Below are 16,076 nucleotides of genomic sequence, written 5' to 3'. Positions count from 1 at the left end.
ACAGGGGCATGACTGCTCTCATCCACCTATATATTCATTTAAATATTCTGTGTAAAAACAAGCACAAACACACTTCCCCCGAAACATCTTCAATGCTAACTTGGCATTCAGTAGTATTTTTGGCCACAGGCTGGGTCCTTCCCACTCCTTCCCCTTTATAAAGACGGCTGCTTTATTTAGATGTGTAGCCTCTGTCTCAGGCTAAGCTCAAATATCTACTTTTCTTCTAGGAAAAGAAAACCATAACAAATCTAAACTCTGGAAAATCATCTCATACCTCTCGTTCTTGTGCAGCACTCTGCTACATGACAGGCGCTGAGCTTCAAGCAGAAACCAGGCAGTGTCAGACAGCAGGAGCGGCAGAGAAAGAAAGTCCTGACTTCAGGCATCAGACACATTCTGAGTCCCAGCACTGGCAACTTTCCATTCACCCAGCGCTACAGAGCGGAGAGCAGCCGATCTGCCCTGGGAGATAATCTCAGCAGCACATCTGGTCTTAGCTCCACAACTCGGCATTAATTATGACTTGTGCAGAAAGCATTTGAAATATCCAATGAGATGCAGAGCTCCCCGGCTCCCTCCGCAAGGGGAAGGAGAGAGGAGAAAGACAGGCAGGTAGGGTCTTGCCCACCCTCGAAGCTGCCGCCAATATAAACAGCACCTAAGTATGGGTCACAAGTTTTAACAAAGGCATCCCCCATCGGCTCTGTAATATATTCATGCTCTAATTGCTTGTCAGATCTATTCTAGATAGCTGGAAAAGCTGAGCAACAGTTGCTGTCTGCATGCCACTCTCTGGAACCCTTCCTGACACAGGCAGCGTTAGCTGTGCTGCAGGCAACTCAGTGCCCTGGTCTGGCCTTTGAGCTGCTTGCAAAGCACCAGAAGCAGCCTTGTGTTGGAGGGGAACAGCCCCCCCTCAGCCTCAGCACACTCTGAGGATATCTCCCAGCTCTGGGACACGCTGTGAAGTTTTACACAGCTTAGGACGAGCCACAATCTTTGACCTAGTGCAGCTTTTTTGTGCTTACAGCCTCTGCGTTATCCCTTCACAGAGAAGTTGCCTGATGACAAGCAGCTCAGCTGAGTAACTAGTAGGGGAAGGAACTTAAAGCTCTTTGCATGTGAGCCACCCCCAGGACTTACCTGTGGGAAAACGTTCACCCCCTCAGGTCCTGCTCTGAGGTTAAGCGGCCTGCAGTTCAGAAAAACGCCTATCACACTGATCCATGCAGTTACGCTGAGGTCAGCCCTCTATCCCATTTACAAAATGCATTCCCGTGACTACAGGCACGCAGCAGTCACCGCCCAGAACCTTTGCACCTACCTTCTCGGGAATTTTATGGAGTTTGGCTAGCTGCACCTCCCTCTGCAGAAAATAAGTGTATACACACACATGCATTGCTCTCTGCAGCTGCTCATTCACTTCTACTATTAAAATATCACATCTGTGGCCACTGTAGACTACACTCATCTGAACTTACTGGCTTACCACTTGCTTAACTACACTGTGACTGAGCTTAAACACACCACAGAGGGGATACTGACCCAGTGGTCAAGCTCTGAGATTCCAGTCACTGAGACAGTGTTGTCTTCCAACTTGGGAAACTTGATATCAAGCTCTGTCTCTACATCCTCTGTTTTGATCAAAAGCTCCTGAAAAAAAAATGACTCTCACTTCAGGTAAAGGCAGCACCAGGCTCAAAAGCCTCAGTTCTTGAATAGCAAGCTAGCATGGTATTTCTTAGGTATTCAGGGTATAACCTGAATAACAAGGTATTTCACAACTTGACACCAGAAGCCCAGACAAAACACTAGACAATACCTATGACCCACTAAAGAGCATTTGGTAAGCAATGGAGATCCTTAAATAAAAGGTAAAAAAGATCCTGGGTATTCTTCACACTTGTATTGTCCTCTCTTCCCCTGTGGTGAGCACAGCAGGCTGCAGGTTAGGAAGAGCCTGCCTGCACTGCTAACCAGCGAGCAGGACCAATCCCCTGCTGAATGGCTGAGACACCATCAGGATTTTTGGCACTATTCCCTGGAATGATGCCTCAAAATGTGTCACGTCTGCTAATAACATTATGGAGCCTGGGACTCAAAAGTTTGGGATGGGAGCCCAGGAGATAGCAAATGCAGACTTTTATTCTTCCATTCACTTCTCCATTTCTGTTTTCCATCTCTCAAAACACGAGAACAAAGAGGGCATCCAATGAAATGGAAAGTCAGCTTGTTTAACATGGATACTGTTGTACCTGAAGTGTAATTAACCTGTGAAATTCACAGCTTCTCTGCAGCCAAGGGCGCAGCATGACTCAAAGCATGATCAGACATCAGCATGGCATATAAGAATACCCTGAGTTGTATGAGAGATGATGAAGATGATGTAAACTCTTCTCCAAAGAAAAAGCCTTGGTAAGAGAAAAAGGCTGAAGGAACACATGCTTGCTCATATGAGCATCACAACCAAAGCAGGAAAGGGCAGCTGCTTCGGTATGGTTCCCTGTAGACGGTCGCTCTGCAGCTATCAGTGTCCTGTGAGAAGAATGTAACATGGCACAATATAGCTACACATCACCGTTATCACTTTACCTCCTGATATCAAACAATTCTCAATCCCTTACAAAGCCCTACTTAGACTGCAGAATATGATGAGACTGGAATAAAAATCACTCTCTCTCTCTACATATAAATAGATACAATAAACATATATATAATTTATCTTCAGTGTTTTGAATTTCTAGTCGACTTGGATCCTGCTTACTCTGTTACATTTCCTAAAAATGAAATCCAAGATTCTCACATATCGCTGGATTGCAGGGGCCGCAGGCTGCAGAAATATGAGATTGCAATCACAGCAATAAAATCCAGAGAAATGGCCACACTGCATATAAACAGCTAAACTGCCATCACAATTGCCACCCGGAGATCTCCGCATACACATGTGCCGAGGAGAAAAGGGGTTACGGCGACTGAACTCCCTCTTTCCCCCTTTGTATGAGGCTGTTTAACCGTAGGGAAGGTTACTGCTGGCCTGCTCTTACTTTCCAACAGAAGAATTTGGGTTTGTAAGACTGTTTAGCAAGTAAATGTCACACGAACTTCCTGCTTGGGAGCTGTAGACATTTTCTTCCCTGGTGTCATTGTGTGGAGAAAGTGCTAGCAGTGCTCTCACGAGCCAGCACCACCACAGTCATTCTGCTGCAGGTACGGGATCAGAGAGCGAGTATCCTGCCTCTGCATGTCACTACAAGCCTGGAGACTGGCTGGGAAGTTCACTACAGCTCAGACAACCTCTGAAATCCAAGCGTATCTCAGGTTTGGCATCTAACTCAGGTCAAATTCAGTCTTGAATCTGGTTGCAACAGATGGGAATGGCGAGCCTGCATGAACTCAGAAAATATTTCTTCCCCCTTCTCTGGTTGTGAACAACCTTGCTGGCTTGCACAGCTCTAGCAAGTGCCCATTGGCTGTGGGTATTTTTAAACATTGACTTACATGTAGTATTAGCTAATATACACATATACTCAAGCAGACCTGAGGGAGCTCAGATCTAGGAAATTGGTTTGCCCATTTGAACAGAAAGGACCAAGTAGTGAAGTTTGAATCGGAGCTGAAGTTCCTCGATTTTCAGGCAAGTTGAGCCTTACGCAGACTTGTTCCCTCGCCCAGGCAAACACTGGCACGTGAGCACCTCCCTGTACCTGTTGAAAGCTGGCAGTGAAACAGCTACAGGTGATCAGTCACAGGGCTCAAGCCAGCAGGAAAGCCTCCAGCAGTAAGGATGCCCCTTGTACAGAAAATTTCCCTTCCAGCTTTTTCCCTCTCCAAACACTTTGGACAGATCTTCCTGTGAATAAAATGACCCCTTCACATCCCTTCTCTCCCCTGCTCTGGGCAGGGGTCTCAACATTTACTGGTAAAATTAAATCTTTTGAAAATAAACAGGCCTCTGCTCACTGACTGATAAAGCAGTTCATCCTGGGTTGAAAAGTTAGCGAACAGCAACGTTCATCCCTGTCTCACAACAGATTCAATCTAACCTGTGCATGGTGTTCTCCCATCCCTCTAAAATGTCAGGAAACGAACCAACTGTGCAGCGCTGTAAATTACCCTGCAGTGGACTCTGCCCGGTTTATGCTCTAAACTGAGATTATAACTGTTTGCTCACAGAGAAAAGATGATAAACAGACCTAAACATCACTTAACCACAGCATTCTGAATCCAGAGCCAAACCCTTGTGTTTATTGGTCTATTTCTCTCTAAACAAAGGCAAGAAGGATTTAGAGAACAAAACATGAAGAGCTAGAAAAAATGCCTTTTAGCAAGCAGTGATCTGGGCAAACGTGCCCTGGAAAACTTCCTTCTCCCCACAACATAAGAACATCTTTTACAGAGCTTTTTACTCACTGACTCTTGCACATGCCTGCCTACGTGTAACAGATAGCTTCCACAGACCTGAAGGAAACTGTCTGTAGGAAGCATCTGACTGGCAGAACTTCTCTTCCAAGTGTGCTGCGTAGTGATTTCCCCACTGCACGGAAAAGTTTTACAAAAATTATGAGTGTCAGTAAGTCCAAAATAGTTATGATATAGTATAATTACTGCCACCAGAGTCTCATTGCTAGAGAAGGACTAAAACTCCTGCTGTGGGTCTAAATGCAAGGATCCCCGAGCCTGCAACCTGCCACTGATCCTCGCCTCTGGTACAGAACAAAACGAGCCACCCAGACTTTTGAACCTGGCAGGCCTGGTGATCTCGGCTCACCACTGAAATTTAGAACACCAGCCCCTCTAATCCATTCAGCACACTGAGCACGCTTACGTCCTCAGCCGTTTCCGTACCCCCAGCCTGAGAAACTGATATCCTAGATACAATAGGATGCTGAGAAAATGACAGGATCAACACTGATCACCTAACCATGCTACCCGGGCATGGTTATCCAAATCAGACTTCACCATAAATACCTCTGTCAGCCTGTAACCTGCAACTGTAAGACTCACTACCAGGTAAATCGTATATGGAGTCACTTTGTTGCTTCCTCCAACTCAATCAGTGATGAAATCTATTAGTTAATTCCCACACATTTACCTTTATCTTCCACTATCCAACTAAAATTCTCAGTTAATATAAAGCATAAGTTTTACCTTTACAACTCAACCATAAGGTCATGGTCCAAGCTCTAGCCACAGCTGAACTTGACTGTCTGTGCTTGGGGAGGGGATGGCATTTAGCTCCAATTCATAAAATGGATAAAACATTTCAGTAAATCTGCCAACTTTTCAGGAACACTTCAAGCAGAGGTCAAGGGCTTAATGTTCTTTTCCTCGAGCTGCAACTCAGAAGGTAGGAAGGGGAAACTGCAAGGCTGACTACCTGATGATAGAGAATAAGAACACTGTGGAGGGCAGAAGAGTAACCTTTAGAAAGGAAATGGGAGAAGATAGGGTGAATTTCTTTGTTCTTGGTTCCTAAATGGTTAAAACTGCAACTCGCAAGGAGCAGATTACCCTTCCCCTTCAGTAAGTACAGATTCTCATAACATTCATCAAAGGAATAATACAGAGAAATTAAAATACTTGCCTGCAAGCTGAGAAACACCACAGGAACATGTTTGTCCCATTAATCATACACTGCCAGGACGTGCAGCGAGAACCATCAGCGCTTTAAAAGCCTGTCAGCTTTCAAACACGAATCTGATGATTACAGGAACAACCTCACTGAGAAACCACCAGTGCAGCAGGAGGCACTGGCCAGACCAGGTGCTGCAAGCAGCAGCCACCACAACGTAACAAACACACAGCCGCTATGATCTCTTCTTGGCACTTACTAGTTGAAGGGGACAACAGTCAGCTACTGAAGAAGAAGGCACAGGCATCACTATATTTTGCCAAAAGCAGGATTGCTCTCAGCAATACAAGGTATGTGTGAAGTTAATGACTACATTCAGATGTCTTTGTTTGATAGCCCAGGTGGACTTATCTCCTATGAACTCATCTAATGCTATTTTGAACCCATTTATTATTTTTGTTTCCACAACATCTTGTAACAATGAGCTTCATAATTTGTGCCCTGCATGAAAAACATCTGTGTTTTGTTATAAACCTCATGACTGTGCCTTGTTCAAATCCTCCTTACATTTGTAATTTTATCCATCGTACCTACCTGAAATCATCTCTTCTCAAAGATCCTTTTCAAAGCCTTTTCAAAGTCTTTTTTTTTTTTTTTTTTCCTGAGGGAAGGCCTTGAAGTTGGATGGATTTTACATCTTAATCAGTTACACAGCCTCCAGAGTATAAGACCAATTCCAATTGAAAATTCTTCTCTGAGCAGAGGGGAAGGATCACATCCCTCAGTCTGCTGGCAACACACATCCTAATGCAGCCCAGGAACCTGTTGACTTTATCTGCCACAAGGGTGCATTGCTGGCTCACGTTCAACTTGTTGTCCATCAGCATCCCAGGTGCTTTTCCGCAAAGCTCCTTTCCAGCCAGTCAACCCAGAGTGTGCTGGTGCCTGAGGTTATTCCTCACCATGTCCTTTGAAAGATTATTGAGAGTGGTCTTACACATCAGCCAGTTCCCTCAGCACTCATGGGTGCATCTCATCAGGTCCTACTGACTTGTATACACCAATTTTCTTTAAATGTTCCCTAACCCAAACGTTCTCTACTGAGGAGAAAGCTTCCTTGTTCCAGATTGTCCCACTGGCCAGGAGCTGCTGATGACAAAACTTACCAGTAAAGCCTGAGGTGAAGAAGGCATTTGAGTACCTTAGCCTTTTTCATGTCCTTTGTCACCAGATTTCCCATCTCTTTCAGTAAGGGGCCCACATTTTTCCTTGTCTTCATTTTGCTGCTGATATGACTGAAGAAACCTTTCTTGTTGCCAGACACATCCCTCACCATGTGGGCTTTAGCTTTCCTAAGTCCATTCCTGCATGTTCAGATAGTTTCTCTATATTCCTTAGGTCACTTGTCCCTGTTCTCACTTCTTCTATGCTTCCCTTTTAAGTTTGAGCTTTGTTAGGAGCTTATTGTTCATACATGTAGGCATTGTACTACCTTTGCTTGATTTCCTGCACATCATTGTGGACTGTTCTTGAGCTTGAAGGATATAATCCTTGAAAATCAAACAGCTCTGCTGGACCCTTCTTTTCTCCAGAACCATATCCCATGGGACTCTTCCAAGCATATCCCTGAAAAGGCAAAGAGTCTGCTCCCCTGAGGTCCAGGGCTGTGATTCTACTATCTGCCTTGCTGAATGATGCCTTCAGAGTGGCTCTTTTACAGACAGCATGACCTCAGGCAAGTTATTTCATTGCCCAATACCTTAAATTCCTCCTTTACAAAAAATGAGGACAACAGCCTTTCCCTACCTCACGGCCGTGTCATGGTGATAGAATACATTGGGCATAAAGCAGCAATAAAAACCCCAGATACACCTGATGAGGTAAGTCAGAAAAAAAAAAACTTAATCAGATGTCTGAAACAGATATTAGAATTCGAATTTTAAAAACTGTTCTGTTACGGGCAGTTCAGACAGCAAGACACACTCCCAACTCTGCTCTGTGTCTCAGTTTCTATATCCACAACAAGCGTAACCCCTGTACATAACACCTCTGCCTGGGGTAAAGCTAACCAGCACTTCCTCACAGATGATTCATGCATCCCCTCGTCCAGACATCTGAACTCGTAACCCCCATCATCCTTCTCTTCCTCTCCCCTTGGTTGGGCCCATCTCCCAGCATGAGACAACGCTGAAGAGCAAACACTGATAAACTGCATCAGGCGCCAGCTGTCTCTATGCAGAGATAAAAGCACATTATCAGGCACAACAAACACCCAGTGCCACTCCCCACACACCTGTGGGAGCCTGCACCCAGCCACCAAGTGAAGGGGCTCCACAAAGCCCAGGCAGGAATCCGTCTCAAGGCTGCCACTTTGGTGGAGCCCTGTAATGAGATAGGGAGCAGAAACTGTTCCCAGTCTTCACACTGGGCAGACAACAGAACTCACCTCTGTGCTTTTCAATTCTTTGGTATCTTAGCATCTTAAATTCACTAATATAATTCTATGCTCATGGTGGTCTTACTGGAAAATCCCCATGGTGGAGACAGTAAACCCCACATTCCCAAGACTTAGAGTAATATCCTAGCTCCGACAGAGTCTAGCATCCTTGTGGACATGCATCTAATAACAACATCTGACCCTTCAAAACAGTCATTTCGCTTTCATGCAGATGGTATCTGAAAGACATTTACTCATGTAAAACAGGATCCCTAATTAGGCCTATGTAGGGCTATCCCTCTATTACCCATAATGACTTTGAGATGTGTTTTAAATTACACATCAGAGCCTCCTCCTCTGGTTCTCAGCTCTCCCCTAGTACAAGACATGGTCTGCACAGGGCCCTGATTGCCAGCAAGAACATCCTCTGCACTATTTCTCTGGCAGAAAAGAAAGAATTCACATATCAGGCTTTACCTATCTGGAGGAGTGGACTGGAATTAATGCCAGTAGAGTCCCCAGTGGACACTTCTTCAGAGCCCTCCAGTTAAAAAGTTATTATTTCTCAGAATTATTCCTCCTCAGAAGAGAAGCTGCTCATGGAACTCCTTCAGAATAATTACATTGTCACAGGTAAAGCTCTCCTTGTTTGCCTAAGGGAAGCACAGCCCTTCCAACTGCTTTACCTCTTCTCCAGCACAAGGAACTGATGAAAGCTTGGGATAAGGAGGAGGAGGAGGAATTAGGATAAAGGAATGGAGAAAGGGGCCGTGACATGCATTTCTGGCAGAGGAGCAAGGAACTGCTCATGGCAAGAAAGGATAAGTAAACAGAAGGAAACAAACACAAACACAGCACAAGATTAACACAAAATGATTCTGTCCCATGCCGTGCCGGTCATGTGCTGAGCTACAAGAGAGAATGTTACACCTCATGGCTTTCAGCTCAGGCACCAAAAAACTCAGCTTTTGTACCCTGTGGCCCCAAATTCAGTCCCAGACACATTATGTTTTAAATCTTAAGCAAGACAAAAATGAAGAAGGCATGAAAGCTAAGAGGTAAATAGATGGCAAAGGACCTCCTTAAAGGAGCTGTTTTTCTTCAGGCTAGAGGTACAGTCCCACTACAGATTTACAGAGCGAGGAAAGACCCTCTCTCCACTGTACTATTCCCAGCATTTTCCACACATCCAATTTCAGAGGATGTTGACAGGCTAACTCCCTCCCAAGCTTGTGGCCAGGAAGCACTATGGCACTGCCACAAGGCTTCCACATTAGAAAACAGCCAGAGAACAACACAGCTGTAGGGCACAAAGGGACTGTCCAGATAAACTTTCAGTGGTGTAAACTCAGAGCAAAATCTGTTCCTCGTGGAGGTAAGAAGGATCAGAGGAAACAGTTTTATGCACCCTCTGTCCGAATGTGCTCCAAAATGCACTTCTTTCAAGCCTTTGTAACAAACCCTATTCCTAAAGACGTAAACTCAAAACATACAGCTTACTCTCAGATCTCACTTTTACAAAATCCTCAACTCTGAATGAGGTGGACTAGATTCAAGAATTCAGAAGTCTGAAACTTAGGAAAACTGGCTCAAAATTATTTTCTCCATAAACAAGACAGCTCTTCTTCAAAAAAGTCAGGAACTCTAGGATTTTATTTGAAGGCCACATTTGAAGTGTATTTCAAAGCATGCATTCCATATGGCCTGAATGTGTCTCCTATAAATGATTTGGGATCCTCAGCAGCTTTGCAGAGTTTTCTGTTTTGTTTTAAAAAGCCTTTGCTATTCACCTTTAAACATAGTTCATGTGCCCGCATGAACACGTAAAAAGATACCCTCAACCTTTTTGATTTATAAGTTTCTTCAATACGTCAGCGAAGATTAAAGTGTGGCTAAGACTCCCCTTTTATCTTGGCATGATTTATTTTTACACCATATCAACTCTCTCCAGGGCTGGATATTTACATATTAATAATGAAGCCTGCTTTATAATTCCTCACCCCCATTCCTTTAGCGTCATATATTAAAAAGTGTCGATAGATAAGACTTGGCTCTCAAATTAGCAGTGATAGCAATGCAGAGTTCAAATTATTCAATTAAAACAGAGACAGCTATGTTTACAGTCCTCCCACATTTGAGCTAAGCTGGGATTTCACTCTCAGAAGCTTCCCTGCTCTACTCTGATAGAGGAGGAATAGTTTTAATCATTTCCCCAAACTGACTAAATCCTTTTGGAAACAACGGTTTTGATGTTTTAACCATTTCCTTGTTATTGACAATCCTATAAATACTTTGTGAAGAGAGACTGAGGATGCAGTTCCACGGTTTGTTTAAGCCTATTTAAGTGTGGGCTGCAGCCAGAACGAACAAGCATGCCCTCCTCCACCCTACCATCTCTCCCCACTGCCCTCATTTTGCTGGAACTGCTGTTCTTGCAGCTGCCTGCTTATCTGGGCAAGGGAGCCAACCCACCACAAAACTAATTCACCCCCACCTTTTCTTCTCCCAGGTCATTTCCTTCTGCACAGCTGTATAATCACCAGCACTAGCAGAACGAAACGTGGTGGGAACACATGGCTGCAAGGTGGGAAAAGACCAATGCTGACAGCAGCTAGCACACAGTCGGCTCAGAGGAGTGATGAAACCATAGGATAAGAATCTGCTCATGCAGCACTGACTACAGAGCAGAGCAGACATAGCCAAGCTAGCTTTAGACTCGTGCATTTGAGTAGCAGGGCAGAGAGCTTAGGCCAGGCTGACCGCCCAGGAGGTACCCATGTTCTTGGGTAGATTTGATCCACAGGTAGAGGGAAAACCTCAACACACTACTGCAGCTCTTTCCAGCTGTGCTTTCTCTTCTACAGGATAGCTTAAGCCAGCTCTCACCAACATCAGCAGCAGCCTTTACACTGACATCAACAGGAACCGAATCAAACCTGCAGCATCTGAAAACAGCACAGAACTGCTGCTGTTTTCCTGTGTCACCCTGCTCCCCACACTCTCATGATTTCAACATTCTACAGTTTTTGATATTTCATACAGTTGTTAAAGCTCTCCAGTTACTGGACTCAAATGTAAGACCATCTGCCCTCATTTAAAGGGAAATCAAAATTTTACACTTCACCATTGAAGAGAAGCATAGAGGTAGAGAAAAAGAGCAGGTAACTGGGACAAAACTGCCCCCATAAAGAATCAAAGAAGAAAAATAAATTGATCTCTGCTTTTATGCCATTCTCATGGTTTTTTTGTTTTTAAGATCTTAGAATTGTTAATTATTTATTATCTTAATACTTTAAATACAATGCTTGTTCTGGAACTATTCCAAGAAGCTGACGAAACAAATGCTGACCAAAAAAAAAAAAAAAAAAGGAAGCAGAATTTGCACAGATACCAGCAGCGCCGAAAACATCATGCCCTAAACCCTAAAGAAGGGGTCTGTTTCTAGAATGTATACTATCTGCCATGACTGACTGTGTCCTTTTTTCTCACAGCATTTGTTTGATGCGCATGGAAATGCTATAAAATACATGCTGTAAGGTCCACTATAAATGGCCACAGAAACACCAACTCGGATTCTCAGACTGCAGGGATCTGCACCGAGCTCAGTGTGAAGATCCCTTGCTGTGGACTGGACTTTAGAAGGAAAGCGAAACAAGCTCAAACTCATGTTTGAGGAGAATTCAGCGTAAATCAGTTTCTGCTAATGAAAAGAGCTTGTTCTACCCATGGCACAACAGAATTTCATGGGACCTCTCAGAATTAGGTATAAGCTGCCTTTTGTATATACACCCTTTCTGCTAAGGAGGGCCTAGGAAAAAATTACATCATCACTAGAGATTATATCTTTTCCAGACAAACCAAATGCTGCTGCTACACAGACAGTCAAAATCACAAGAGCCACTTAAAGGAGGGAAAAAAAAAAGATAAAAGTTACTAACAAATACTGGGTGTTCTTAGCGACCTTGTGATGTTTCAGCCTCTCTCAACTGCACCAAGGTCATTTTTTTCCCCTAGATCCAGGAAAAACAGTAACTTCATTTTGGCAAAATAATTGTATTACCAAACACTTGTTCAGCACTTTTTATCTGTACCTCTCAAAAGAGGACGATATCACTATCTGCACGTGATATCGCCATCTGCATGAACTCCATCAGTAGCACTGAAGCATTTGGAGTATTCAGTACCAAGCCAGGAGTTGCTGCTACCAGCAGTGAACCCAGCAGAAAACATCTGTGAACCCTTGGTCTGTGTCAGACTGCAAAAACATCTCCTATCTAATCCCCTGACTTAAGAACGTGACTCGAAATCTTGAAGATCATAGTACGGTATCAAAATGGGGAGTCTGGCTTTTTTGTTCATTTTAAATACAAGGATTGTGAACAGCTGTACTCTTACAGGTGTTCTCTCAGCCTGACCCTGTTGTTCTTCCTTAGGTTACATCTTCACTGAAGCCAGTGGAAGCTTTGCCTTCTCAGCCAGGCCCTATATTAACCAATTAAAAAGTTTTGCTGCCTCTGGCTTTGTAGAGGTTTAATTTGGGCATCTGCCTTTGAAGTGGAAAGTTGAGATAACTGGACAAAATCCTTTATATCCATAAGGATAAGAAAGATCCACAGAATACACAGTAATCAGCTTTAAGAAACTTAGCACTGGCAATTGTGTTATGTTTGTTATTACCACCCATTTTTGACTGTGAGTCAGTTATACAGTTTGGATGTGACCTCCCCTTTCATTACCTTCCATCCCCTGGCAAAAAACAAAAACAACAAAAAAAAACCAACCCAATCTCCATGCTGTAAAATACTTCACATAATCAAGAGCTTATCTAGGTATCTCAGTGATTTTACAGTGTTACACATATCCTAGTATCACAAGAATATGTTTTACCTTGAGGCAAATGTTTTAATTTATGTGCATGTGAGCTATTTGCAATACCTCCACCAAATGGAGCCCATATAACCCGTCGGATGGCTTTCACCCAATCTTCCATTTCATTCTGGGAATTAGCCATAAGCAGGAAAGTTTCATGATTGACAGGCATCTTTTCCCGGTCGCCTGCTCCACCTGAAAGACAAAACACAAATCTCTTTTAGCATCTAGCCCAGAAGAGAACAAGTGATGTTTAAAACCACCAAGATTCTGGGTGAAAATGATTTAATTCAATTGAGCAGTTTTACGCACAATTCCTACTCATATGTTGCAGCACCCACAAAGCAGATTGATAAGACTTCAAAGCTGAAGTAAAAAATACGCATTTCCAGTGTGGGAACTTGGAGATGTTGTGCTTGCTGTCCCAGCAGTAAGCAAAGGGAGATCACAGGCTGTAAGACCCTGCAGGAGGAGCTCAAAATGAATTTCACATATCTGTGCTGAGGCACTGAGAGGGACCAAGGGAATCATAAGACAAGTCAGGGTTTGAGACGCAGAAGTTGCAAGATCATCTGCTTTCCTCAAGTTCCTGGGAATTTATAGTCTTGATATAGAAAGAGACCCAGTTTGATTTTGGATCCATCCCAGAAGCAGTGTTTTGGAACAGGAGTTAGGACTTGGGAATATGAATCTGACTCTCCCACTTGAAACAAGATCCTTAGGAGCCACTAACATTGCTGTGGAACATCCCAGGCAGTACTGACCAGAACACCAGGCGCACTCAAGCTGTTCTATTACATCTGTCATTTGAGGATACTCTAAGGCTTACAACACTTTCACCTTTCTATTCCCATTTTCTTTTTAGCTCTGCACTTACTTCAGTCAGTTTAAATTTTCCCCTCACCCCTCATTTTATGTCCCAGAGCCAGACACAGCCTCATAAGGCCACACAAACAGCTTCGTTGGAGCTGATCCTGTCCAACGCAGCAGCTGCATCACCAGCGGCCTAAAGCTTTTCCATCTCCATGGACACTGCCTTTGGCTTTTCTGCAGAGACAGCACCTCAGCTGTTGTGCCCATGCTGTTTGACGCTTGCAAGCCAGAGCAGCCGGGATTGCCTGTCCGTGCAATTCAGAGATAAGGGCAGGACAATGGCACGTGGTGGTTTCTGCAGAACTGACTTAAACACAAAACGTGCGCCTTCTAAATCCTTGCTAATCTGGGAAAGGAGCAAACTGGAAGCTGCCTGCAAGCCAAGGAAGTGTTTTTTCTTGCTGTTAGTTGTTTCCCCGGCCTAGAAACACCCGTGGAGCACGCGCTGATTTGCAAAGCAAAAGGGCTTTTTGTGTGTGGTGTGAGATATGCCACGAAGGGCTCTGTGGCAATTCACAGAACAAAGGAAACTGAGGCAGCCTTTCAGCACAGAACAGAGATGACTGCACACCTGGCACTAGGCATAGAGCTTAAAAAACAAAAGCCAGGATCTTTTCCCCTGCGCATATCCAAATTCTGATTCTCTCCTCACAGCATCCTCCCGGACAGCCTCCCCTTTTGAATTTGCTCAATGATTTGCATTCCCTGAGATAAGGAAGCAGAACAGCTGCAAGAGGTAGGCACCGAACACCGAGCTGCCCTCCAGCTCTGCTGAGTACCACAGACTGGGGAGCAGTAGGCAAACTGGACTGTGGGTTTGGGTTGGCCCTCGACCAAGCCCTGCCAGGTTACCACGTCTTTGCATCGCCAAGCCCAAACACTCCAAAAACTTCTTTGTTTAACCCAGCTCTCCTTTCTCTACCTATAGAGCCCAACGTCATGGGAAGCCTTTCTCCAGGCTGTCTCCTCACTCCTGCTCCCAAGAACCTCTTCTTACCCCACTTTCCAGTAGGCCCGGCCAAGTGACCCGATGTCAGTGATCTGAGTGCTGCAGTGAAACGAGCCGTGCAGCTGAGCACCGGCCCTCAAAGACTCAACTCACCCTGTAAGGGGCACCTCTTCATTTTATTTCACTCCCCAGCAGTACTACACTAGCCACTCTCACCTCAGACAGGCAGACATCCATCCTTCTGACTGACCTCCAGCCATCCCCTTGGCTTCTTTCTTAGCATTAAAGTCTTATTTATTTATTACCAACAATGGGTTTGGTTACCTTCATCACAGCAACTACAAACCTGATAGTTGAGGCATTTCTAGCTGCCAGTTAATTCTGATATATCCTGGTCTTGCAAAATGGGCTGTTTAGCTCTACTTCAGGACACTAGAGCATCCATAAGTGCACGTGCTGCATGAACCACACCAGAAAAAACTGAGCTTGGCCAAGGCAAAACACGCGTTCTGTTCTTAAATTTAAAGGGACCCAGCTGAGGTCTTGCCCACACAAGCCACAAAGTATAAGAAGAGAGCAGAGTCCTAGTTCAGAATGAACTACCAACTGCAAATTTAGCGAGAACAGCTGAACTAAAGCATGCAAAGAGAGACATAACAAGCAGAGAAGGATGAAGCCTCCATCCGACTGAACTTGTGCAGAAGTGGTGTCTCAGCATCTTCCCCCTGAATTGCCGTACCATGGGGACCTGACTACAACTCCCCTTCCCCTAAGATGTTACGTTGGACCAGCCAGCTGCCTTGTAAACCTCCTTAGGCATTTTTCATGCAAGCGTTTAGGGAAAAATATTTATACTTCTGTTAGAGTCTGCAAAAAGTAAAAACAGGATGGGAAAAAGATTCCTGCACATGCTGCAGAACCTAGGCTTGAGACTCTGCCAAAACCTATACATACAGCTTCTCTGTGGTTAGCTTTCTCCCACTGAAACTTTAAATAGGAGCAAGGTCATGATCCTACAAGCTGCCTGTGGGAGAGTCAGTAGTGACTAGTCACGAGAGTACAAGCGGATAAATACAACTCCACGCAGAGACACTAGCGTAGAAACCAGAATGCACTTCAGAAGGACTTCTTAGAGAAGTCCTCATGTGTTAGTACGAGATGAATAAGCAGTGGCAGAGCAAGCAGACCCAAATATAAACAATTTTTCTTTTATGGCTTTTTGATCTTGTTCCTTTCCACACACTGCTGGCTCCTTTCACTACATCACCAAGGCAATGAGCAGAATTAGAGCTCCCTGAAGGGCGGAGTTCAGATGCATCTCTCTATGCTGTTGCAGCACCCAACAGATTTTGAGTCTTAGAAGTCAGAATAAC

At 44.4% G+C, this 16,076-nt stretch overlaps 1 protein-coding gene across 1 annotated transcript in view; it reads right to left on the bottom strand.

The window, feature by feature from the left end:
• ARHGAP22 (Rho GTPase activating protein 22) overlaps positions 1-16,076 on the bottom strand; it is a 145,034-nt gene that overhangs the window by 27,244 nt on the left and 101,714 nt on the right. The window contains exon 4 of the mRNA XM_050711972.1: positions 12,948-13,076. Coding sequence (XP_050567929.1) covers positions 12,948-13,076 — 129 coding nt within the window. The remainder of the gene's footprint in view (positions 1-12,947; positions 13,077-16,076) is intronic.

This window comes from Cygnus atratus, chromosome 7, assembly GCF_013377495.2.
Source record: "Cygnus atratus isolate AKBS03 ecotype Queensland, Australia chromosome 7, CAtr_DNAZoo_HiC_assembly, whole genome shotgun sequence".
Lineage (NCBI taxonomy): Eukaryota > Metazoa > Chordata > Aves > Anseriformes > Anatidae > Cygnus > Cygnus atratus.
Note: the sequence above shows the minus strand (reverse complement) of the source record. Positions and strands in the feature narration are given on the sequence as shown.